Here is a 26,837-nt window from a genome sequence, read left to right on the forward strand (position 1 = left end):
TAAACACAAAAATGTATTGTGATCAATAGCAATAAGTTAGTTCTAATTCTGGTTCTAGTCAGTTTTAGTCAAACAATGAAAATCAAATATAAATATTATAAAATATAATATAAGTATAACATTCTACCTTGTGGTTGAGCTGGTATGTTAAGTATGTTTGTAGCAGAAGCCCATGGAATCAGAGTAAACACGTTTACTGGCAGTATTTTAATTATTTTTTTGTCTTCATGATACATTCCAGTAAAATGAAGGCTTTGAATAAAATCTTGATTTGATTTACTCCTTATGAAAATTGTATTAAAAAGGTGAGAGTTCCCTGAAATCAGGATATCTTTAAATTCTCAACGGTAACTCTGAGAGAGAAAGTTTAACTTCTAAAGGTTTTACTTGAACAAGGCACCACTAAATACAAAATACATAATTAATTATCTTCTGTTAATTTTCTTAATAGTGCCATCGAGTGCTAAAGTCAAATCCAGCTACTTAGGGTACGAGGTAAGGTTACATGTAGCCAGAAATAACAATCTCTGCTCATACCACTGTGGGAGGAAACCGGAGTGCCTATAATAATTTATATCTGCCTTTTTTTTCTTTAGACCGCTTCGCAAAATTCCTGACAAATGATATCATTAGTCATTTTTGTTTTTATCGGGCTACAAAGTTTCTCCGTGATGTGAAAGAATTCTTTTAAAATCATCTTTTATGTTCTGTCTACCACAACAGCTGCAGAAGAAACAAAAGCTGAAGAGCTAAATTAAAGCCGGTGCCACACCATAAATCTTGTCCAGGCACCGGTGAAATTGTGATGGGCATCTGCGCGGAGCCACGGCGGACCGCGCCGAACACACCGACGTCGATTTTATTCAACAGTTCATCAGCCGCCCTAATGTAAAAAGAAAGATTTGCCCGCGCTTAAGTGGGTTTTAATGTGCGGGAGCAGAGTTGGCCTGCCTGGGCCCGGCTGATGAAGATTAGCTGACTTCTTCCATTAGGACGGGCTGTCTAGTGCAGCCGGCTGAAATGGCAAGACAATAACCCAGTGCTAATTGTGCGTAACCAGGTCCTTTGACTTTAGCCTGCAGTGTCTGGATTCTCGACTTCTGCCACCGAGTTTTCAGACAAAGCATTACCTCCATTCAGGATCGGTATCATTAATTTCACTTTATATAAGTAACCCATCGCAACCACGACATAAAAACTGTATAACAAATGGCTAACATTTGAGGTATTTGAATAAAACTACTCCTAAGCACTTTTATGTTTTAGTTTGATAAATGGTTTGGGAAAAAGCTAATGAAAAACATTGAATAATAAAAAAAACAAGGCAACCGAAAAGGGAAATTGGCATTACAGTTTAATGCAATCTTGGAATGAAGGTTGCAATCCCTAAACCATACTTGATATTAAACTGGTATGAGAGGTAACCCTGTTAGTTTTTAAGTATCGGCTGACAAAACAGATTCAATCTCAATTAAATTTCCCACCAAAACACTACAATACAAACAATGTCACTTAAGCATATTAAATATTTGCAATATAAAACCTTGGCTACGTGCTAACTGTGTCTTTAGGCATCCGGTATTTCAGGGTATGCTATCAAATAGGACCTCCCTCATAGTTTTCCATAAACATTCTGTGTCTGGGTTGGAAGACTAACCTTTGATTGCAGAGTTGACACGCAAAACAGTCGAGATGGTAGACGTTTTCCTTGGCCCTCATCACCATCTCGAAGGCTGGAATTAGCTTGCTGCATGCCGCGCAGTTCCCCGTTACACCAAACAACCTGTACGAAAAAAATGAAGAATTAAAGAAACAGAAAAGATCCCAACACAAAATACAACTCGTTTTAGGTAATGGGGAACTTATTAATTTGTTAGTACACTTGAGATTTTTTTGATTGTTTACAGACTTATTCATGTGAAATAGAGACAGCTTAACTCTGAATTAAAGCATTGAAAACAAGACAATATTGACATGAAACTGAGAGCGATCCAGGAGTATGGAAGTAGATCAGTGCCATCACAATATTGAATGGTAGAATTTAATATTTCACTTTTTTGAAATGTTCTATTTTTTGGTATTGCCTGGTGACAAAATTATACCACCGTTTTGTGTAAAATTTAAAAGACTTTAAATAAATTAAAAAAAAAAAGTAATATTTGTTTTTTGAAATATTGGAATTATAATATAAAACTATATATATTTTTAAATGGAATTTTTTTTTATTATTTGAATTATTCACCTCAATTATTTACTGAAACAAATTCCACCTTTCAATATAAACAAATTATTGAATTGCAGTATTTAAAGAAATGTTTCAATGATCATAAAAAAAATCAAAATTACGATCAGGCTTGTTATCTGACGCCAGTTTGTGTTGAATAAGTTCTCGCTATCACCCCCGCTTTACTAAGTCTATTTCCGGATTTCCCGAAGTGCACCAACAGCAGTGTCTCATGATCTTGGAAACATTGTTACCTTGTGTTGTCCCACTAAAACAGACTGCATCTGGTGACTCAGCTGTCAAAGAGATTGGCGGAAAAGCGACAAACACGAGCCACTGAGCGTCTGAATAACTCACTGAAAAGGGCTGAATAAGTCCTGGTCACTGGGATTGTTTTTTTGTTTTTTTTTCCTTTTTAAAAAAGAGCAGGGCCACAGCTTGTGCCACGGAAATAGATGGGCTGTAGCTTCCACCACTGCCCAGAGAGGATCCTATTATTTCCTGGCCTGCTCCGGGGACATTAATGCGAGTATTCATTAGGGATTCAGGGCTGTTACTACACCGCGACCTAGACCAGGCCAGCGAGGGAGAGAAAAAAAAAAAAATCTGATAACGAAGTCATATAACAAAATAACCTATTAGGCGGACTTCTTCAGGCACTTTTAGCCGTCGTTGTTAAAATGATAAAACGGCATGCCACTCTCAGAGTCTGTAAGATATCACAATCTGATAAATGATCTAAGGGCCGGGGATATGCAGGGTTGTTTATTAACCTTCAGAAAGTATGTTTCCCAGAGGCAACGGAAGCAGATAGATTGTGCCCTCATGAATACCTACAGAATTAAGGGCCACTGTCAACACACCTTCAGACAATGAAGGATATGTCTTGTAACGTGAAAACAAAAGAGGGGCCAACTCTGAGGATTAATGCCGGGCTTAATTAAAAGAATTACGCCCTCCAATGTGAGGCCTCTATATTTAGTTACCTCTGTGGTGGTAACATCATCAGATGATGAAGAATAAACCAGGAATCTGCAGGTTTGCTCATCATCAGAGGGAGTTTTTTGGGGGTTTCTTTGGCTATTTAAAATCCTGTAAATAACAAGCTGTGGACATTCGAATGTGATATTGAGCCGCATCTTTTAACTTCAAGTAAATATAACTTGATAACTTAAAATGTACTTAAGATGGTGGCGCACTGTAGTGCCGCAGCTTCTCGTTCTCCTGGATTGACTGCAAAAAAAAAGCATTTTGGATGCATGTAATGTAGAGTATAGATGGTATTTATTGTCTCCTCCTTGAGATCTAAAGTTGGTAGACTGACTCGCCAGACGACATCATCCAGATGCAGTTCAGCATGGAGATTAGAGACAAGATCGAAGACACATTAATGGCAAAAAGTACCACGGAAAGTAAATAAAGCCGGGTAGCTTGTTAGAGAGGCTAAATGCTAGCAGACCACCAAACTGTAGAACGCTCCCAACAACATGCTGGTCTCATCCTTCAAGAACTATGGTCTTCAATTCATCCCTGTGGACTGTGTTTAGACACTACTAATCTGAGTTTATTCCCAAATTAAAAGACTCCTAATTCCTGTCGAAGGAGGGACCGTGATGGCTCCTAATGTGTGTCATATAACTGCTACATATTGACCATAAACCCAGGCCACCTGGATGTATTCCACGTTCAAAAGATGGACAACAAATCTTGCGAAATGGAGGTCTGGGATTTAAATCCTGTAGAAATGATGTTACCCAAGTATCACCTTGAATTCCGGGATCATTGTTAAACCACCAGACTTCTTCACCACAATGCTCCGAGGTGATATCAGGTACTAAAACTGAGCTCAGCTCTAAAACCTCTGGACCACGTCATTTAGCAGAAGACCTCTAAAACAGAGCAGACAGATTTGGTGTGAGATAATGAGTATTTGAGTGTAACCGCTGTCCTTTTTGATTCTGGGTTTATGAGTCGCCTCTGACTCCAACCACCCGAACGTCCTTGTCTTACAATAACCTGATCCTTTTTATGTTCTCAAGGCCCTCGATTATAAATGATGGAATGTTTTTGAGGAAAAAAGTGATGCTTTAAGCATTGAGCCTGTCAGGTTGAATCAAAACCCTGCTCTGTTTCTGTGCGACCGTGTCTGTCCATGCACTTCCCTCATCTCTTGCAAATTTCACGTGGCCCCGACTGTTTAAAAGGACTGTCACAGCAGCGCGCCTCGAGAAATTCTTGATGGAAGTCCTTGTGTCTGAGGCCGAACGCTGTTGGTCTGTGTGCCGGTGTGATACTTGAACCAATGAGTAAGACCACGATGTTCTTGAGAGGCTGATTACCGCTGAGCTAAAGTGAAACCTTCATCTCTGAATAAGACCAACGTGCATTCTGGGAACACAGAGGGTGTAACAACCTGAAATGCATTTGACCAATTTCGAGTCTTTTTTTTTTTTACATAGTGTGATCGAAATCTTCGTGCTTACACAGCCTTAACATAAGAACGTATAAACAAAAGAAAACACTTGTCATGTCATTATGTGACTTTTTGGACAATAGTCTGCCTGAGTTTCTTTTTGATTTTATGGATGAAAAACAAGTTACATCTTTAGTATCTGCAAAAATATTGTTTTGAATTTGTAAAGACAGCTTTTAAGAATTTTAAAACTCTGGATATCTCTGAAATAGCCTGACATTGTTTGCTTGGATGTTTTTAAATGTTTGTTATTTCAAAACTGAAAGCCTGAAATTTTTCTCTTTAAGTTTTTGCCTAAATTGTATGCATCCCAACAACCCATTCTATGTAGTGTTGTGTTCACGTTGTTGGATGTTGTAACTGTCTTCGCTGTGTTTTTGGCCAGGGCTCATGTAACAGCTTCTAAAACCATTTAAAAACAAAACACAAAAAACATGATCATTCATTTTTAAAACTCAATAATGACTGAATAAAAATGTTGCCTGTTTAACCTATGTACAATATCTTTACTGCAGGACTTTTATTATTAAGTTTTCTTCTAATATGAATGGAAACACATTTTAATTTAATGCTCATCTAAAGAAACAGAAATACAGAAACAGTTATATATTATTGATAATTATTTATGAATTAACCAATATATTAATTGATTTCAGTGTTTTTTTTAAAATAACCATTTATACATGTGTTTAAGCAAGCTATAAATACATTAAAGTAGTGTTTTATTTGAAACCAAACAGAATAGTATACTTCTGTTTGGTTTCAAATACTTGAAACAGGTAAGATAATAACGACAGTATTTCCTGATGAAACATGTGACTAGTAAATCACTTTTTTTTTCAGGATGGGAGCTGCAGTAAAACTATCATCCCCCCGGCGACCAAACCAGACAATGTCGCCATCAGCAGCTCTTTGCTTAGCGAAGACAAGCTGATCTAAATAGACAGAGTGGCTGATAATAGTCTGCGGAGACTGTCGGCGCCGGCCAAGTTGAGCTCACTTGGCCCTTGTGTGGCAAGCACTCTTCAAACCAGCAGGAAGGAGGGAAGACTGCCTCACCCTGCGGGGAGGGAAGATGGATGGAGCATACCTGCCACTCGTCTTTCGCCGCTCCGCCAGTTTGATGCCACAGACGCTAATGGCTCTCGAGGGAGGAGGCAAATTAAGCGTGGTTTTGCTTGTAATGAATTCAAAGGCAGGGGCTTCAACACAATCACAGGATGACGGCGTTTCGAGGCCTTGTGTGTAACAACCAGACCTTGAGTCTCCGCGCTCGCAGCCCGGGATTATAATTACTGATAAACATATACATTTTTCTTTCGGCTGACAGCGAGAGGAGCTGTCCGATGAATCCGAACGACAGCAAGCCGCTTCCAAAAAAAAAAACCCAACAGAAAACATATGTAAAATAGTCTGACACACACTTCATATCCATGGCAGACAAGATGGCATGTATATTTAAAGAGGTCGAAGGTGGAACATGAAATTAAAATTCATGCTCTCGCGCAAATCTGAATTTGAAAGAGAACGGAGGCACCTAAACGCATTCTCAATGTATCACAGCCGGGTACGGCTCAGTGGTACCTATTTGATGAGAGGAAAACAGACACCAATTAAATTATTCCACAAGGCTTTAGCCCAGTGGACCCCAAAAAGCAATCGCAGTCTGCAGACAGACCCCCATGCTCTTCGCTAGCGGTGTCATGCCAGTGGGTTCTGGCGCCGTTGACAGTCTAAATGATGTCAGAATCCGACGACTCCCGAGTGATTACTGAAGTGTTGGAAATGATATAGTCGGGAAATATACGGATAAAAGAACGAGGGGGGAATTTGAGTGTGTTATTCCGTTTCAGTCGGAGGGTAAAAGTATTTTTCACTTGTGTGGTGAAACGCTGTATGAATAAATACATGAATGAATCTTGAGAATTTCTTCAATTATCTGTCAAAAGTTTCTACATTTTCATGATGATATATATTTTTTTATTCGATGTTGAAATATTTTGCAAGATCGTACACTGTTTTCGCACCTTCACATCGCAGAACGAGGCACATTTTCTCGTGTTTCAAGATGTTACGATGTATATTGACTCACAAAGACACATTTCTTGGCCTTACACTTGTGATAAAATATCACGTAGTACTGCAGTGGAGACTCACTGGATACGATACGACAACTCATCTTTGCTATCAGACAATTCTTAAAAATCTTTAACTCTGTCACCACTAAAGAAAGGTTTTCCTTATCCATGTTTATTCCCTTTCAAGTATAAGCAACCAGGAAAATAGTTGGTCCAGTCCAATAGGTGGATGTCGTTCATCATAAAGTGGCGCCAACTGCTGTCACCCACTACTACTAAGTACTAACGTACTAATGTAGGGTTTTAAGAAAGCCATAGTGTTAGAATTGATCTTTTAGGCAATTCCAGATTCATGAAAAAAAAAGTGTGGAAAGAAAGATGTTTCATTTTTATAATTATCACTATCAACTGTCAAGGACCAAAGAGAAAAAACATATTACCCTATTTTTAATTCTCAGTATTTGGTTTCTTTGGAAGTCAAAATAGATTTTGGTTTATAGACCTCAAAACCAATTCCTGTTATTCTCCTTAGCCCAACCTCAAGTAGTCCTCTTTAAAGTGTTCCAGACCAAAGAACAAAAACATACGGAGAAGATTCTTTTAGTTACTACTATGAAGTTTTGATATTTTTCGACATTGATTCGAGTCTTTCTACTATACCTAATGTTACACAACTCGAGGACATCCTGGGACACACTCTGTGGCCATGAATATGTTTTCCTGTGCTGTGTCTCAAATCGCATACTTATCTTAGTGCACTGGCGGTTAGTATGCACCAGGATAGTGTACATACTAACTTGTACGCAAATTCTTGACAGATAGTATGTCTCAAATCAAACACTGCTGCTACGCACTAACTGCAAATGACGCGACAGCATCTTCTTCTACTACTATTTAACGATGGTTGCAACCAGCTGTAAGAACACTATCGACAACACCCGTTTACAACATCACTAAGATGGCAGACGTTTAGGGTAGAAAGTGTCCATCGATCCATGCTCAGTTTTGTGGGCGTTTTAGTACACAAATTTATTGTGCATGGCGCACTACATTTCCAATACTAAGACGCACTTATGCACTAAAAATGCTAAGTTTAGGTACGCAAGTATGCGATTTGAGACACAGCTCTGTTGTCTGTTATCACACAGCCTTGTGGGTTTTATCTGAATACTAGGGTCCCAGATCTGGCAACCTCATCATAGTGCTTCACTATTTCCACTCAAACTGGCAATTACCTTAAGAATGTTTTCGTTGAATGTTGTGAAAGATACTCAAACGTCGCTGAATGGAAAGAGCCATCGAAATAGACTTCCATTCTCTCATGATCTGTTCATCTCAACAACACAATACAAAAGGAGCGTGCGTGTCTCTCCTGCCTCCATCTCAGCCCGAGGTTTAATGAGACGACGTATTGATGTTAAAAGCTCTGCAAGCCGCCAATAATTGTTATGTTGTGCTTCGTAAAGCTTGGCTGCCATTAACCCCACAATGCCACAACTCACTTCACACGTCCAGCAATTACCTCGCCGGGCCACGTCGGAGCCTCACGAATGCGTGCGTCCAAATTTCCTGTAATTAAATTGGGCTTTTCACATGTAATTTGAAAATGCTAAGGGGTCAAACTGGGCACCAGTAATCACGAGTGATTACGTCTGAAGGAGGGTCGCACATTCTGGAGGGTCCGTTTCCACCCGCTGCTTAATTGTCCTGATGAGAGGGGTCACAGTTCCTCAAGGAGGGGTCAAGAGTGGGGGGCTTCGTTTTGTTTCATAAAAGCAGGGAAGGAATGCCATTTTTGGGGTTCGAGATGGTGGGTCATCGACGGAAATATCGTTTAACCCTGATGAGGTTCAGACTTCTGTCACCGGACAGATCGTCGCACCTGTGCAGGCATGTGACCGGTGTTGAGATCAAGCCTTTAAATGTTGATAACACATCGGTTAAGTTAATATATTCGATAACTTGCACTAAGTTAATGTTACGAGAAAGATAACCGTAGTTCAAAAATAACCAACAATCTTATTTTGTCATTAATTTAAAGAAAACAATTCCTTTTAAGGCCTTTAAAGCTTCTGTTATTTGGGAGCCGCTGATCCGAGTAAATGTACTTTTTTCCAAAAGTGGGTCAAGGCTATTTTTCATTGTCAAAGTATCGGACAGAGGGTGAGGGGCCAAAAATGTGCTAATTAAGCAATAAAACAAAAAAACAGCTGTTCAGGACAGAGCATTGAGTTGAACGTTTTTTGCTGTTTCTTTTTCTCCTGTTCAATGGCAATGAATGCAATCGCCATCTAGTGTTCTTAAGAAGCAAGGTGCCACCAAACTGCTCATGAATCTGAAGTATTTTCTCTTGTTGTGGCTCTACCAATTTGTATGGATTTTTGGTGACTATGGTTTACTGTTGTACATTTTCTACTTCTGGTGTGAGAACCTCTAGTGCGTTAAACCCTATGTTTCCGGTTTGGACTATGCTTTAAATTTGCCTTTTGAATTACTTTACATTCATAAAAATGTATAATATACTCAGAACTCTAACATATTGTTCTGCACTAACTGTGCTCCAAGACAGAACTCAAGTCTTAGCCCTTTATATTGACGGTTAGTTGGTGGTTACGGTTATAAATAACCAAAAATAAACAGGTTTATCCATCCCCACCTTTTTTGCCACGTACAACAATCCTTCGGCACCAGAAACAAAAACCCTGGCATTTCAATTTCGACGAGAACGTCTGCGTGCTCAGTCGCCGGAGCCGATTATTTTTTTGGACCGACCCCTCCAGTTGAGATTAGTTAAATTAGCTGTGAAGAGCAATGACTCGTGGGACCGAGCGTGTTTGGTGCAGATAATAGCGGCGAGAGTGAGCCACAAGCCTGGCACGGGCTCGCTGTAGCAGGTGGGCTGGCATCGAGAGGAGCACATCCAAGCGCACATCTGGCCCCCGCGGGGGTCCAAATACTTCATAACTTCCTCCTCGAAATGACCTGCGGACTATAGTGCCAGGAAAAGTTGCGATGAATGTTAACTTTTGGGGTGGGGAACATATTTTTTTAAATGAATGATGTTGTTACACTCCAGAAAGTTTCTTGATGGTGCAGGTTTACACTCTGATTTCCTCCCAGAGATCAAAAAACAAGAGGTTAGTTGTTGACTTTAATTAAACCACAGTGCAGCAGAAATGTATTTTAATAAATTCGTTTTCTGCTTGTTTACAATGTGTGACGTATGCCATTTCAAAAACCAAGAAGTTATCCAATTATCTTGATTCTGAAAGTCTAGGAAAATTATTTTTGGTAAAAAATATATATAAATATTGATGCAACCAAGCGGTTGGAGAACGTCTTTGCTCTCATATATATTAGCCTTCCATTCATTCATCTGTTATCTGGAATTTCTGACATCAATCACTCCAGATAAAAAGTTACAAGTTAACCACGCCCACTCTGCTGTGATTGGTCATTATCAAGGTTGTCATACAGCGTCATCAATCCCTGTAGCCTCTATCTCCAACAGACTCATTTTATAAACAAAGCGGGCCTGATTACAGTTGGCTGGAGGAGCAGTGAAGACTGATATTATGTCATAATAGACTCTGCTCTCGTAACCTCTTGTTTGCTGAGATTTTAGATGAGGAAGACTTTATAAAGTAATAAGTTCAAAACATGGTCATGATGAGGGAGTTACTGCATCTTGGAGAGGAAGACATTTGAAACATGGGAGTGAGTCAAGAGAGTTGGAGTTTCACAGTTGCCCTTTAAGAAAAGTTAGCTTTTTAAAACTTAGCTAAAACATTTATCGTATGGTTACTTCACACTAGATGTTTATCAAGAACACAACCTGGGATTAAGTTGTTAAAATGACGTTGCATTGACTCCAGTAAACGTGTTATTTTTCCAACGAGTGAAAGTGTGACAGGTGCAGAATGAATGTCCAGACAGCGTTCGGGGGGGTTCACCGGGGTTAAGTGCTAGCTTGCGTGACATTTAAAAGATTTGCGGATGCTCTCACCGTGCATAAAGTAACATCTAATGACAGTAATGGAGGAGATGACAGTCAAGGCTTTGGTTTATTTCCTCCCTCTGTCTGTTTCCTTGACGCATGATGCAAAATGACTGATGCTCCTCGACCTCTTGGAGGGGTTTCTATACGAGCTAATTAGCCGGGGCTCCTCGGGCTGACAGTCCAGGGGAGCGATCCGGTGTGCGCTCGGCAGTGTCTCGCTAAAGCAGGCCATAATTCATCATTAGGATATCAGAGTCCAGGTGCAGATGAGAACTGATAGAGCCGGCAGCCAGGCAAGTCGGGGCACTCAAGGAGGAAAATCTTATCCCAGGGACAATTCCCAGGTCGTGCCCGCGGTAATTGAAATAATTTTGCCCCAAGAGTTGTTTAATCACTGACAATCACACGTGCAGGGGGCAGTAAATTGACAACCGCTGGAGTCTGATTACATCGGCAACCTCTCGACACCCCCGGCTCCAAGAAACATATTCCACGTTCACTTTCGCGGCGCCACGCTGTTCGAAAACAAGTAGCGGAGGATATTTTCCCCGTGATTGAATTCAAAGCAGGTCCGCGGCGAAGGTGGGTCGTCAAACGGACAAAGAACAATCCCTTTTTTTTTTTTTTTTAAAAAGCCGATGTTGAGATGCAACAAATCATTTGTCTGTTATTAACCCTGAGCCTGTAATTATGCAGATAACCATAGATTTTCCCCGGGAGCCCGAGAGTGAGATCCTGAGGTTGTTCTCGGTGTGGCAGGCGGACGAGGGAACGGCCGTGCATTACTGAACTTGCCACATTCATCATGTTGACTGATGGCACCGAGAGTCGGTCCCCGGGTCCCGGTGGTTAATGTAGTGGGTAATTAACTGTCATTTGCCTAGTAATAGGCTGATGATCAATGGTTTGTGAGGAAACAAATTCTAATCCGGCAGCTGATGAATGCACGCCGAGGCCGGAGCAATTGAAGTGGTGGGAGGGATGGAAGGATTGGAGGAGGAGGAGGAGGAGCAGGAGGGGGGAGGAGGGCGGGAAAACTAGTGATGGGAATTTTTAATGTTAAATGGAAACAACAATTCTACACTCTTCTATCAGTAGCCAAGAGTTTTAACAAAACTTTTACTAACTGAGACATATATACAAAAAATAGATTTGATAATATCTAAAAGTAAATCAACTATATAAGAAGTTTTTCTTATCACCGGGTCAGACCGTGAAAAAGTGCGACCCTTTAAATGTATTCATCCACTCGTGAATACATTTTTGAAAGCTAGGGAACATTTTTTTTTACTATTGTAACTAACTTTTCAAACACATTTTTTAACTTTCTTTTATAATCTGTATTTAAACTGGGAACATAAATACTTTTCGATCAGTTTTAAGCCTTGCTTTACGCTTTTTTCCTTTTCATGAATAAGTCAAAAGAAAGTTAAATAACTTTTTGCAATAAAGTAACTTGATTCATATGTTTTCATCTTAAAATAAAATAAATTATTTTACAAAACATTTTTTTACTATCACTTTTCTTTAGGCTTGAAGGACCCTTATTACAGTTATGGTATATAATGGTGTATAATGTGACCATTCCGAAAACAAACACATGTACTTAAGCTAACAACGGGGACAGTAATAAAGGTGGAAAAAAGTCTTGGGTTCAATTACCGACATTTCCTTTATGTAGTGGATTTACATAAATAAAAAAAGTCAATGCGACGTAAAATAACCTAATCATACAGAAAGAACTACAGATCATATAAGATCATATACATGTGACAGTTTCTCTCTGCACAACAGCTTTTTTCTATTTCAAAGATTTCTATTTCTCCGCCCCCACAGATTAAAGAAGGATCTCATCTCATCCCCACCATCGTGGATCTGACGACACTGACTCCAACGAATTCAGTTCAAGTTCACTGTTGATAATGCATTTCATTTTGTTTGTCTTGTTTCGGAGCCGGCGGCGATACGACTCCGTAACAGCGAGCAACCTTGACGGGATTATCTCATAATGCTTGACATGTCTGAGAGCGAGAAGCTTTGTTAGGAGTTCCTTGAGTCGAACTTGTAGCGCTTCCTTGTCACTAACGTTTGTGTACTTGTCGAAAATACATCTGTATCGTTGAACTCTAGCATCCTTTGTATCGCCATTCATGTTTTGTGGGTTTAAACATCGACGACTTCAGTCTTTTTTTGGGGGAATAAAAGGGGTAAAGATATCGACAACAACAGTTTCCATGAGGCTGTTTGTGATTTCTGCCGCTCACCCCCTCCCTCCCCGTCCCACCCATTGATCAAGCTTCTTAATGCAGCGATGGTGGCTGAGAAATCACTAGAGTGACACATGGACGCCGCTCTGACAGCGCGGCTGCAGATCGCTCTGATTGCCTCTTTAGCATTTCACAGATTAAAAGCCGTATGGAAAACTGCTTAGAAAGTGCAATCAATGCGGCGGCAGACCCCTCTGAAGTCTCAGCGGGGTCCGACCGGCCCCTCACCACCATGAGCAACAACTATACACAATATTGAGGACATGATTTAGGGGAACAATCTGCAATGTTTGAAAGTTGTCTTATGAATAATATGTATGTTTATGACAGGTTAATATGCCGATAATCACTTATAAAAAGACAAAATGTAATTATTGACATACAGAGTCAAAACTATTGTTGATTTGGAAAAAAAACCCCGAAAAAACAAGTAAATGTCTTCATAATAAAGTTTTTAAAAGACTTTCCTAAAATGTATTGTAATAAATATAACATTTGGCATTTTAAGGCTTTTACTGTTTTATTATTATGTAAAATATGAAACTATTAATATTTTTTAAACAATTCCGCTTAATAATAATGAAATAAAATAAAGTATTTAAGGGAAAATATATAATATATATATTAAAATGTTACGACCCTAAAAGGAATATGATATTGAGGTTTTTAATACTAAACAAAATAAACACATCTAGTTATACAATATTTATCAACAAAAAATAATAGGATACATAATACAAAACCATGGATGAAGTATTTCAAAGAAAGCGACTAAATAAATTCAATATTCTTAGTTGATCACAAACTGACACTTAATAATGAGTATTTTAATGATTAATTTGTTTTAAATGGAACATGATTTTTTATTTTTACCATATTTATGGACTAGTTGCGTTGATCACTTAATCTTTTAACAGTCGACCTTCTCCATATGCAACTAAATCCAATTTTTATGACATTATTTAGGAAACCAAGCATTTCTTTCTGTTGGTAAACTGAAAAGAAAATGTTAAATAATTGAAAACTAATCAAAAAAAAGGTTGAAAGAAACATAAAACCAGCAATCTTAGAAATTTTATGAATGAAAATATAAACGACGTAATAATATTCCAAAAACTAGTTATAAATACACACATAAAAGTATACATACAGTGTCAGTGATTAAAAAGGTATAAAAAGAGTATAAATATATACAATAATGTAGATTAGTGCTTCATATAAAACATGTTAAACAAAATTAAAAGATCTACTGAGTATACAGTACATATGAACAAAAAATACTTTGATATAATTAAAAATCAAGTTTCATATGTCTAAAAACGCTAACAAATATTCTAATTTTATTACACACGGACACTCAATAATGACATTATTAATGATTTTAAAATGTCACGGTTTGTTTGGGTGACAAATGTTTACCATATTTATGGACTGCCTGCGTTGTCGACCAACTTAAAGAAGTTGTTAATTCTTCTCTCTGTGTGACTTGTTTGCCGATGCGCCCCTGGCCAAGGGCAAAGTAGCGTGTAGCATTAGCATTCCTCTCTTTCTTTTGGTTTCCTCATGAATAAATCAACCTGTTAAAATTGCCACATTTACATCTCATTTCACACGAGTGCAGCACGCCGTCCTCGGCTGAGTTGGTTGAGCTGGATCCTCGCTGTGGTTATCTAAGAGATCCAGCTTTGGTCCAGACGTTTATGGACACAGAAAGGATGACAAGAGCTCCTGGAAGCTACGTATGTAAACTCGTTTTTTTTTTTTTTTTTACATTTTCGGGTGAAAGGTTTCTATCGGAGGAATACTTTGACCTGTGGAGATATATCCAGGTCTGGGAAGGCGCTGGTAAGATACGGGGTAAGTGCCGGGTTGTGGGGATCACAATGGTGTCTGGCAGTTCCGCTAGGCCGCCCACTAATTGAGAAGTCGCTCAGGGGTTCAGCGCCGGCCTCACAGCTCTGCCTAAACCATTCAAATAATGCCTGTAAGTGGGGCTGACACCGACCAATCAGCATTTTTGAAATCCTGTTTTCCACAGTGCTGCTCCGACCACGCCGCCTCCTCCTCCTCCTCCTCCTCCTCCTCCTCTCCACGCTAACAGCTGCAGCTACGAGCTCGCTCACCGTCCACTGCCTTGCTTCATCTCCATATGGGCCTCATTAACCAGGCCGTGGCACAGAAGAACCGGACTCACCGGGTCCACTCTCACCCCTCGTAGTAATTGTTGCGAGAGTGACCGGTCGTAACTTCACACATTTCCATGATAAAGCTTTCGGACTTCAGTCACAATGTGGAGGTGAAGCCAAGCAACACATTTATTATAACATGCATAAAGTCGTTTTTCTACATATTTATATTGTCACATTTATTTTTAAATGATATGCATAGTCTTGATTTTGACCCTATATAATCCTTATCTCATGACGACATATGAGGAAACAAGACAATGCCAGAAATCCATTGTAGTCTGGAGCACCTTTTGTGTACCACAGACCTGTGTCAGGATTATATTCACGAACCGACGTGTATTTGCATCTATGTTTGTTTGATTGTATGCCGACGATGGTGTTATTTATGTGTCTCCTAGCTTTTTAAAGACTTTGTACAAATGTGTCTTATTATTTCTATGGTATAAGGATTTGAAACAGACGTTTTGACTCTAGACCAGCGGTGTCGAGCGAAACCCCTCAGGAGATCTACACCGGCTGGAGAACCTTTGCTTCCCAGCAGTCCTCTTCTTCTTGAACGGCGGCAGTGGTGTGTCTGCATCGCCTCGCGGCCCGCTAACGACCGCGTGCATGAGGACAGCTGCAAGTTTACACAAAGAGGTTAAAGGTCACACATGGAGGTGCAAAAGTCTCCTGTTACGTTCGCCCTAAGTGGGACCGGAGATCGGACCCCTCAGTCAGTAAGGACCTGATTATTCTGGATCGGAATCTGATCTGGACGAACTGTAGAAGACAAGTATACGAAGAGGTGGTATCCATCCGTCCCCCAACAATTAAGCACCACGTCAAACCAGAGTGTGTCACTTCCCCCATCGTGGCCTCATATATTTCGGGGGCCGACTGTGACAGCTGGATGGCGCGCAGGTAGGAAGCGATGGAAGCCTCCCAAACACACATGGCCTGAAACAAAAACAAGAGGAGCGCATGCCAAAAGCTGCCGGGCGGACGAGGGAAAGGGGGGTGCGAGCGTATCAGCGAGTGTCAAACAGCGGGGCTGTTATCGCGCCCGCACATGCCTGCAGAGGAGGAGCGGCGGCCAAATATGTGGAGCCAGCCGGCAGCGGCGGGCAGAGGCGGCGACCAGCGTTTTTAACCATGCACCACGTTTAACACTGCAGCAGTCCAGGAATGACACAACAACGCAGGGAGGGATGGGGGGGTTCATGAGAACTCGTCGTCACAGATTCCACTTAAAGGGATGGTTATGAAATCATGATTTCAATTGAGGGTTTGAATCATTTTTCGAGAAATTACATCAGCTTAACCGAAAACGACATATTTTGCGTCTGTCTTTTGTTCCTCAGTGTGTACATATGAAAAATTCCAACACAGTTTTAGTTCCAAATCTCTGGAGTTTCGAGTGAAAAAAAGGAAAAATGCTGGAGCTTCAGAACCTCCTTGAAACTGTGAAGGCTAGATTTTGAAAATGTGTGACCACATTTTTGTTTTATTAAGAATAAAATGTTACACTTTACCTCATAAATAAAGTTTGCTCACGTTGTTTATGATCCATTTCTTATATTTATACGTGCACCTCTGGTTTTTCGCTCCAAGCTGATACAGTCTCAGCTTCCCCTTTTCCTAACGTACCCCCCAATCTCGTACAAGCGTCTCCTGACACCGAACCGGCCAATCCCACGTTCCCGATCTCATCGCTAGCTTTGAGGAATTATATCCGTGGACTGTTTCTGTCGATGTCAGCATTTATAGTCCACATGTTTTTGATCGTTAGTTCGGCCACACTTGAGCCCCGTCTGCAGCCGTGCATCGCCTCCTGCTGTGCTGGTACATTTTCTTTCTTCGTTTATCGGACGTAATACGTTTTGGTATGAACCGCTTCTACCTTTTATGATTGTTTTGTTGTTGAGGATTTTGATTCTGTCTTTTTGATAGTGTTTCCCCATTTTGGATCATCTGAACATCCGAAGAATGCCACAAACTAGGTTCGGTGAGATGGAATGTTGGCCCCTAATCTATTTTGGAAACAAAGTTTAAACAAAGTCTACGGGTTCATGATGGCAAGAAATATCCCAAATTCTCAGGTACATATACAAGGTATACTTCGTGAGAAATGTCACTTCCTGCTTCAGGAATTTGTTGGAATACCGATAGGATGGATGATGCAGTCATTTAAATACTCTTGCGATAGCTTGAACTTGATAGGACTGAATTCCTAACGAAATCCGGTGAGGATAAATGGATTCATTTCTCATTTAAACATCACGAAACGGGAAAAAAGAAATCCGTCTTCCGCCATTTAAATACACTTTCCCTTTCGACATTTCCATTTCACCGCCTTAAACATTTGTGTTGCTTCTCCATCAAAGAACTTCCCACGTAGCAGATTAAAAACAGCCATTGCTCGAGACCCCCAACCTCCCCTTAATCTGCAAAGCCTTGCCTAAGAGGAAAAGGGAAATTAATATATGCATAGAAATGACCTGCGGTACTCCCCGTAAAGAGGGGCCAGCGAGGGTCAAATAGCCGCCTAACCGCTCTTGAGTTTAATTAAAAAGACAAAGAAGAGCATAATTTTGGAGTGGACAGACACGAATGCTGTTCCGTGGTGGGCTCCGGTTCTCTTTAAGCGGGACTGTGGTCCACTCCCCCATAAGCCATTGCGCCATCATCCCTTTGAAGTGAATATAGAGCATTTATTAGGGGCAAAAAAGGTTAATCCAAAAGGAGAGAGGATATCAAATAGTGGGCTTGAGCACAGAAATCCAGGGGCGGCCACCGTGGAGTTAAATTTGGACCACTCATCAGGTAATGAATTTGTGAGCAAAATTCAATAGCAAATTAAATGCTTTGGTTGCCTTTGATCAGAGCGGAGCGCGGTGGCGGTCCTTTACGTTTGAAAAGCCTGACGTGCTCCAATGACTTTAGCACAATAGAAGTCAATATCCATTACAAAAAAAAAGACCCGGCCGGTCAGAGAGAAGGGTTCACAACAGGGACGGTCACATGGTTTACAATATTACCCCAGAAGATGATGGATGTGTTCAATCGCACAAAGTAACTGACTCGATGAATTTTTCATTACCCTGGTTGATGTGTTTGGGACAAACCCGAATTAGATAAGCCCTCCGATGAAACCGAGCTGAGACGGCGTGTCCTCGGGGCGGCGCGGGAGGGAACGCGTCTCTCAGGATCGCCGCGGATACAAACAAACGTGTTCGCTGTTACATTTGCATCGATTCGCCCGGGTACACGGTGGCCCTCAGTGATGTGCAGAAAAGGTTCAAATTGAGTTGGATCGCGGAAGAGGACTCGGAGTTCCTCGCCTGACCTGAAGCTGGTGGGCATGGGAGAGAGGAGGTTTTTCACGGAAAGCCAATGAAATGCCGGGCCTTTGAAGTGATGGATAATTGTGAGCAGAAAAAATTGGACAATCATCACAACTGGCCTCGTCGCTTCATTTCTAAAGTGGCCCAAAGGTTCAGATGGTTCTTAGAAGGTATTCTGACAAACCTTGGACACACAGGGAGACAACTTGCCAACGGGCTACCAAAAGATAGATCGATATATTGGGATTTCTTTGCCACGACTAAATTACCATAGAGATTATAGGGAAAGGCTCTTTCTCCTCATCATAGGGAAACACTGCTTTATGTAGGAAACATCTTCACGACCTTTAAACCTTTTCATGATCAATAGTTACGATGACCACCATATTTCAACACCATGTGACCTTAGTTAAAAAAAGTTGAATCAAAAACTGAGTTCATTCTTTGACCTAAAAGAGTCAAACTTTGGCCTTTATACTGAACAATCCTATAAATCCTTTTGAAAAAAAGCATTTCTGTTTTCTTTTGTCTGAAAAAACATCCCTAAATATTTCCGTTGTACTTCATCGGGGAGTAATTATTTTAAAAATATATCCAAATGAGTTTAAATGTTTGTTCAAATGTGCTGTATAACTAGGTTTCCATTTGCTTGTGGCCAAATACAGCGTACAGTGATAATTTCAAGAATGATTCCATGAAAAGATTTGTATTTCGATATTAAAACATCTGACACAACAACTTCATGATCACATTTTTTTTCTAATTTACCTTATTTTTTATACAATTTAGATTTCAACCAGTAAGCTTTTATGCTTTAACATTCCACTGCCATGCTAACCCTAAGTCATCATGTGACTTCCCTTCGATCCCGCCCACTTTTCTACTGTAGAAAAGTTCTGTGATCCAAAAAAATGTTCTTTGTTGGAGCTGATTTCTTGTTCCAATCAAACAAGAGGACACCGAGTGTCAATCAGTTGATTGATTGTTCCGAGAAACTTGCAACCGCTGGACCTTTTCTGGGTCAATTGAAGAAGACTGTTTCAACAGAAATATAGGAAGCAAAAGTGTAAATTGTAGATGCACCACAATTAAAGGAGATTATATAAAACAAACCAAACATAGTGATTGATTTTTTTTTAGTGACACTTTTTTGGAGACTTGTCTTTTGTCCAACAATGTTTTGAGCTCCATGGTTAAACTTTAGTGAACTCATGAACGCTGTAATAACGATATCAACAAGCCTTCCTCGATTTCTTTCTGCCCTTGAGCCGATTCAGTCCAATTTCCGCGATGTCAGCTCGTCGCGAGCTCTAACCTCCTTCTGAAATTGAACAGTTATTGATTTGATCCATTCACATCATCACCAGCAGGGAGGAAGAAAGGTGTTACAGTGAGATGGTTAGGAGAGAATAAGTGAATGTGATGACATCTCTGGTGAAGACGTGTGATCTGAAACCTCGGAGAATAACACGGAGTCCGGCAGGAATATGTGGCGGCGAGGAATCAATACGGCAACAACAACAAGCACAAACACGAAGGCAAACACAAACCCGGCTCGGCTGCTGAAAGCATTACAGAAGACACGGCGCTCTGCTAGCATGAGCTGTCTGCTCACCTCTGAGTAATCACCTCACCTGCTCCTACACAGCAACAGGAGGATCGAAACTCAATTTTGTCATAGCAACTCATATTTCTGGCCAAACACAAGCTAACGCAGGGGGGAAAAAAAACAAGCACACCGATGATTTTATGACAAAGAACAACCGCATTAGTTGCTAAATAAGACAAAGAGCCAAACGCCACTACCCTTGATCGCTTATTCTCAAACAGGAAGTGAGGTTGGAACAGTAGACGCATCATTGCGTCTGGATTTTAAAACCAAAATCTTCTCTTGGAATTTAAAAACTATACGTTCCCAGTTATATATTATATATTGATACTGTTGCAAGCTGGCGTTAAATTATTAGAAGCATGTGGTAACAAACAAAACACAAAGACATCAGTAAAAAAAACATGTATGTTTCATAAAGTATAGTAAGCCAAAGATTAACCAGAGCGTGTTATTATCATTACTACTAATAATTAGTATAATAATGCCTGTTTTTGAGATATTTGCAATTTAAAAAAATACAAAAAATATATTGTATTTTGATCTATTTTAAACAATTATATCAATCAACTAATCAATGAATTTGTTATATAAGAATTTGCAAAGAATATCAACACTGTAACTAAATGTGTACAAAATTAAAAAGGAAATAATTTAGGTAAACTATTGCCACGGAATTATACAAAAATAATTGAAACAACAAAAGAAAATTCCGCCTGTATGCCACCACAAAATACATCCTATGTTGTGTTTACAACACTGGCAATGAAAGTTTCTCATTCTGATGACAAGATGCATTAAAGTAGAAAACGAAATGTCTAAATATCACAACAGAAGCTTTGGAATATGCATTGATTAGTTTGCAGGACTAATCTTGTGGGGGCTCGATAAATACAGAGATAGAACCTCGTATGACCTTTTGACGTTCAAATCTTTTAAACTATTTTTACAATTCCACACTTGTGTTCTCCTACTTTTTGTTGTGTGATTAAAATTTCCATGCGATACTGCCTCTGCTGTTCCATTATGGTTTTTGCCTCCCGTTTTTCAAATGCTAAAAAAGGTGTAAAATCTTAAGGATAAAATGTCAAATAGAAAAAATAAGTGGTCATAATAAATCAGTCTTTCTCCACACCTTGATTCTGTTTTGAGGCAAGTGTGTTTCGAAAACGAATCCATACATCTCTGGCAGGAGAGTCCAGGAAAAATGATGTCTGCGATGACTCACAGGTTCTCGGTATTAATTAAATGAAGCGTTTGCCTCCAGACACCTATGAGATCACAGCGTGAACCTTCACACTCCCCTCTGTGCGAGAGAAATGACTGCAGCGGGTTTTCTCTTCAATCCCAAACACAAACAATCGAAAAAGCCGCGCTGCAAATTTGAGGACTTTACGCCGAGGCATGGAAATATGAATCTGATAGCTGTAATACACCATTCCACTCCCACGGCGCGGATCCCATCCAAACGTAACACAGACCACTCGCTGAACCTTGACCTCGCCAAATCCAATTTCATTTGAAGAGATTGGAGGGATGATTTGTGTCATGGTGTCGAGGTTGTTAAAGCAAGATTTGTGATGAATACAAACTGAGTGAGAACTTTGGCAGGGAGATAGTGTGGTGGCTTTATCTCTATCAAAGTGGAATCTGATTAAAGATGTAGATACTCACTCAGCAGTTTATTAGCTGGCACTTATTCATGTCGTCTAATGGGGACGACGGAGTCGATGCAATCCTGCAGATCTGGGTGAAGGACTGCCGTCAGTTTTTGAAGAGTAAGATATGAAAGCGTCCTGATGGACCACGTTTTTAGTTTCGTTTTAAGTTTTTACTCTAATAATATCAATTAAGCAAGACTCATTATTTTATATATTCTTGATTAGTATTCATTTAACAATTAAACTATTGTTATATTCAAGTGGTTCGAAAGCTAGTCAACTGGACTGTCTAGAGTTCTGGAAAGATGAGAAGATACTTCAGTTCCAAATGAGCTGGGGTTAGGAGCCAGTATATTGTGTACAGTATCGTTATATTATTATAGTTTTTGGAGATTTTAATTACAGACTTCGCATTTGCTTTTGCTTAGTTGCAACATACTGGGCTTTCCTGGCATTTCTTGCTTTTTTTTTACAAAAAATACAACACAATTTGATGCGCATAGACTTCAGAAATATGTCAAATAATTTAAAACTTGAAATTACGTTTCAACAAAATATTCAGATATGGTGGTGTTTTTTTTAGGTTCCATCTGGATTCAGGAAAAAAAACGTTACATTATTCACATGCATGGCTTCTAAACACCGCTGATGGATCTAGCTCTATTACGAACTATTAAAATGTCATAAAATTCAGCATACATTGGAATAAACTTTGAGGTACCTATCATGGCAAGATGTGTTTAAGTTAAGAAAATCTACCAATCTAATGCTAATTCTAGCCTAGTGGTCAAGACTCATCTAGAAGTTGCTTAGTTGACTGTTATTTTATGAAGGTATCTGCCGTCTAAGTGCCTTTCTAGCAACTATTTCCATGAAACACATTTTCTAAAGAGAGTGCCATCTATTGACTAAAGCCAGGAGTTTACTTTCATGAATCATTGCTGCTGGGTAAAAAGTGCACCTATCCGGGAGCAACCGAGAATATTTCTTCCTAACAACCCGAGAGACCTCGGAAATCGTCTTTACCCTAGGACGGCCGCCAGAAGTTAAGTATGTGAAGACGCCGGAGAAAGTTGTAGCTCAGGCCTATTCAAGCGCCTTCAGTTTCGGTGTTAAAGGTAGCGCCGGGTGGTGACATCTTAATTTTTCACGGGGCGAGAACTGTGGCTGTGCGACTCGATCGTCCTCCATGCATTATTCTTGCTTTAAGTAGCGCGTCTCCTCCAGGGGGGAAAGGGGGTATTGTTTTACAACGCACCCAGCTGCGGCCTAGTTGCTTGGCCCGCGGTTCTTTTTCAAGGAGTTGTCTTTGGTGACCCTTCTCTCTGGCAGTTATTAATAATAACACGTGCCAGGGAATGGTTCACCTTGTAGCGCTGTGGCCACCGCATGTATGTCTAGCCTCGCGCTGAGAAGTCTCGGGGGGGGCTTGTGGGGGGAACTGGGGAGGATGGGAGGGAGGATAGAAGGCGGAGGAAGGTGTGGATGTGAAAGGAAGACACAGACACAAAAGACATCAAACAAAGTTTCCCTATTACAAGTAATTACAATCAGGTAATCATGCACTGAAGTGATGGAGGGCCTGATTAGTGGCATCAAAGAAGGCCAAGAGGGCGGCTCAGGCGGGGGATGTTTGAGGGAGATGAAGGAATAAGAAGGTAAAGTGCCAAGGATGACGGACTGAGTGCTGCATTCTCCACCTAGAAGGCCCATTAAAAGCTGGAGCAGAACAGGGCTTTTGTGCATCCTGAGTGCTCCATTGTAATAACAAGCAGCGCAGATAGGATTCAATCTGAGGCCTGAATGAAGCGGCGCATTCCACACAAATTCTCTATCGAGTGCTCAAAGAACTCCTCAAATTGAAGGCTGCTTTCTCTGAGTGATTTTGTTCAGATTTCTCCACAAAGACCATCTTAAAGCAAACAAGTTAACTCAGATTTAATTCTTAAATTGTTAGCCCGCAAGGACACGCAGAGTAATACTGGTGGCATTCATGGTCGCAGCAGGGGCCGTAACCTTTTCCGAGAACCACATCCTTCACATCCAGATAGAAAAACACCACCTTCCTTTATGCTCCTGGAAAATATGACACAGGTGCAGTCAAGGGAGGAGAATATATTTTCTGTCACACGTCTGCTATAATCCACCCTGAAAATGTTAAACTTCTGTAATTATCCACTCAATGGAACAGAAATCTTCACTTGACCTGAAGCAAAACTTCATCGAATTCTTTATAAAAAAAACTTTTGGAAGGAATGTTTTTTTATTCAAGTCACTTTGAAAACACTTTGAAAAATAAACTATTTTGAATTCAGTGCGTCCAAAAACTTTTTTTGAACTGTTCAAACATCCAAACTATAAACTGGTCAACTGAGAGAAAGAAAACACCTTCATGCACATAGAAAACCTCATTCGAGAGCATTTTACTTGCAACTGGACAGACAACTTCGGACCAAACTACTCAAATAATCTCTTGGATGTGATAGATTCTTTGTTGCATAGACTTTACTTCCTTACCTAAAGTTATCAATCCCTTGGTAAATCACATTATTCTGGGCTACCATAGAGTTAGCAGCGACGCGGAGAACAAAATCTTTGATTTCACTTCAGTCAGGAAGAGTTTGGAGGTGGAAGGAATACGATGGAGAGAAGATGATTGTATAAGCAAGATGGAGTAGATGGAGGAAAGTGCAGCTTAACAATTTGGGATCAGTTATCCAGTGTAATGGAGAAAGATAGAGGGAGGGGAACAGACTAGTCAGACAGGATGGAATGCGTGGAAACCACTGTTAGGGTAAACAAGAACCAGGAAGTGTTAGGGGAAAAAATGAAGGAAAAATAAAATATTTTCTTTGTTATCTTTGGCTACATGTCCACTCATGACCAAAGACCTGTTAAAAGACCGGTCCGCGAGAGACCCCTTGTAGATTTGGGTAAGCAGACTGTAAATGTACACTCTGGCGTGGAAACCTCAAATGACAAGATATGGCTTGAATGGTCATGTCAAGATGATGATGTTGAATTTGCTGAATGATGACTACACATGCATCAACTACTTTTTTGTGCCTGAAAACAAGCTTTTCTCTTGAAATTGTGTATCCTCTAAAAAGTATCCTCATTTCTGAAGACCTAAGAATACAAATGGCAGTGAATAAAAGCTCTTACTGCAGAGCTGCTGCAGAGAAGCCTACATCAAAGTCTTTGTCCGGCGGCCTGACCGAGGACGTCCGAGTGCCCTTCAGTGTTACCTGGGAGAACAGTTGAACATCTGCGCTAAGTCATTAAAGAAAGAGGAGCTGGCCTGAATCTTTCAGCCTGCGGAGAATCAGCCAGGAGTGAGCCGATGACAAACTACACCCAGCTTCCTGCAAATCTCCCAGGAGCGTGCCGATCGCGAGGAGAGGGGAATGTTGTTCAGCGGCTAATCACAAGCCTTCAGCTCTTTGTGGTGCTGTTTGCCATCCGGCGCTGCGCCAATAATGGCCGTGCTTGCTGGGAGTGTGTTCTGTACCAGAGACTGATTATGTAGCTTCTTTGGCAGAGGATCTATGCTCACTGGTGACTTTATTTTACAGTTTAGTGCGTCGCCACCACTTCTACTATACATCAACTTACTTTTTTTTTTTACGAAGAACCTGAAACCAGCTTAATTTCAGGAATGGGAAGCTCTTTTTCTGGTCATGATTAAGATGATGAGGAGAAACAGGGAAGCCTGGGAAAGAATTTGGACAGAGTTCTATTCTATAAATATGCTGTTACCCAAAAAACAGTTGGTAATGACTTAACATTTAGTGTGTGTCAGCTGTTATCACTTTTTGTTAGCTCTTGGGGACTAGCTATGACTCATGTTTGGATTTATTACTAGAAGGCACTGACCGTAAATAACAAATGGTGTTTCTGTTTCTTTTTAAAATGTGGAATATGTTGAGAGTCTAGTCCAGCCTCAGTGCAAATGTTGGACAAATGTTGTCTGGTCGACCAAATTTTGCCTTGGCTGAAGTGACGTTCATACTTATTATATTGCACTTTACACAACAACTTTACATAGACAAGAGTCGGATTAAGTAAATGTCTCCAGTAAGAAACTGATTTCCACCCATCAGTTACGACAGGTGGCAACAATTTATTTTATTTTATTTTAGCTTCACTTTTTTAAGTTGTTAGCTATTTGTAACACAATGAAATTAATTGAATCTCTGATAGATTCATTATTACTTGTGTTATTTTTTACAACAACTTTAAGTGACACTCTTTTTCCAATTCTTAAACTGATTTAAATGTTAACATCATTGTCAAATTATACAAGTACGCGTGTCTAATTGGCTTTGTTTTAAGGAAACATTAGCTTTTTATCAAAATGGCTAACGATAGCCCCTGTGTCTTCAATGATATTTCCTTGAACCAAGACTTATGTGAAGATAACCATCATGATCACTAAGAACAGGTTTGTCACTTAAGTAAAAATGTTGACAAAAAATCTACTTTATACAATTCAGGCCAAAGGTTTGTACACAACTTCTGGACTTATTCAAAGTTTTTGCATGTTTTCCGACTGACTGATCTTAAGGAGTAACGATGGTCACTTATTTTTCTTTACTTCGCTGATTGGTTCTTTCGATAAAAGTAATAATGTGGTTGAACAATATGGCTGTTTCAACCTGATTTCTGCACAACAGCTAATGGTTTCTACCTCATTCACAATGCAAAAGATTCCTGAAAAGGCACACTTATCGAAGGTCACCAAAGAATGCCAAAAGTCTCTATATAAGTTTTCAGTTATTTCACACTTTTTTGTTAAGTACATAATTCCATATGAGTTCATTCATAGTTTTGATACATTGAGTGAGAATCTTTTATGTAAATAAACATGAAAACAAAGGGAAAGCATTGAAAGAGAAGATGTGTCTACACTTTTGTCCTGTACTGTATAACATGATGAGAATGTTCTTCCAGATGAGTTGATGATTCTAAGTCTACTTCTGAAGATTACTTCGTTATACCTGGCCAACG

The 26,837-nt window shown here is 40.0% G+C and overlaps 1 protein-coding gene across 3 annotated transcripts in view; it reads right to left on the bottom strand.

Annotated features, from left to right (window-relative positions):
* lmo3 (LIM domain only 3) overlaps nt 1-26,837 on the bottom strand; it is a 54,465-nt gene that overhangs the window by 13,591 nt on the left and 14,037 nt on the right. For all 3 annotated transcript variants that reach the window (XM_087787364.1, XM_087787363.1, XM_087787362.1), the window contains exon 3: nt 1,658-1,783. In XM_087787364.1, coding sequence (XP_087643490.1) covers nt 1,658-1,783 — 126 coding nt within the window. The remainder of the gene's footprint in view (nt 1-1,657; nt 1,784-26,837) is intronic.

This window comes from Callionymus lyra, chromosome 3 (genome assembly GCF_982586985.1).
Source record: "Callionymus lyra chromosome 3, fCalLyr1.hap1.1, whole genome shotgun sequence".
Taxonomy (NCBI): domain Eukaryota; kingdom Metazoa; phylum Chordata; class Actinopteri; order Syngnathiformes; family Callionymidae; genus Callionymus; species Callionymus lyra.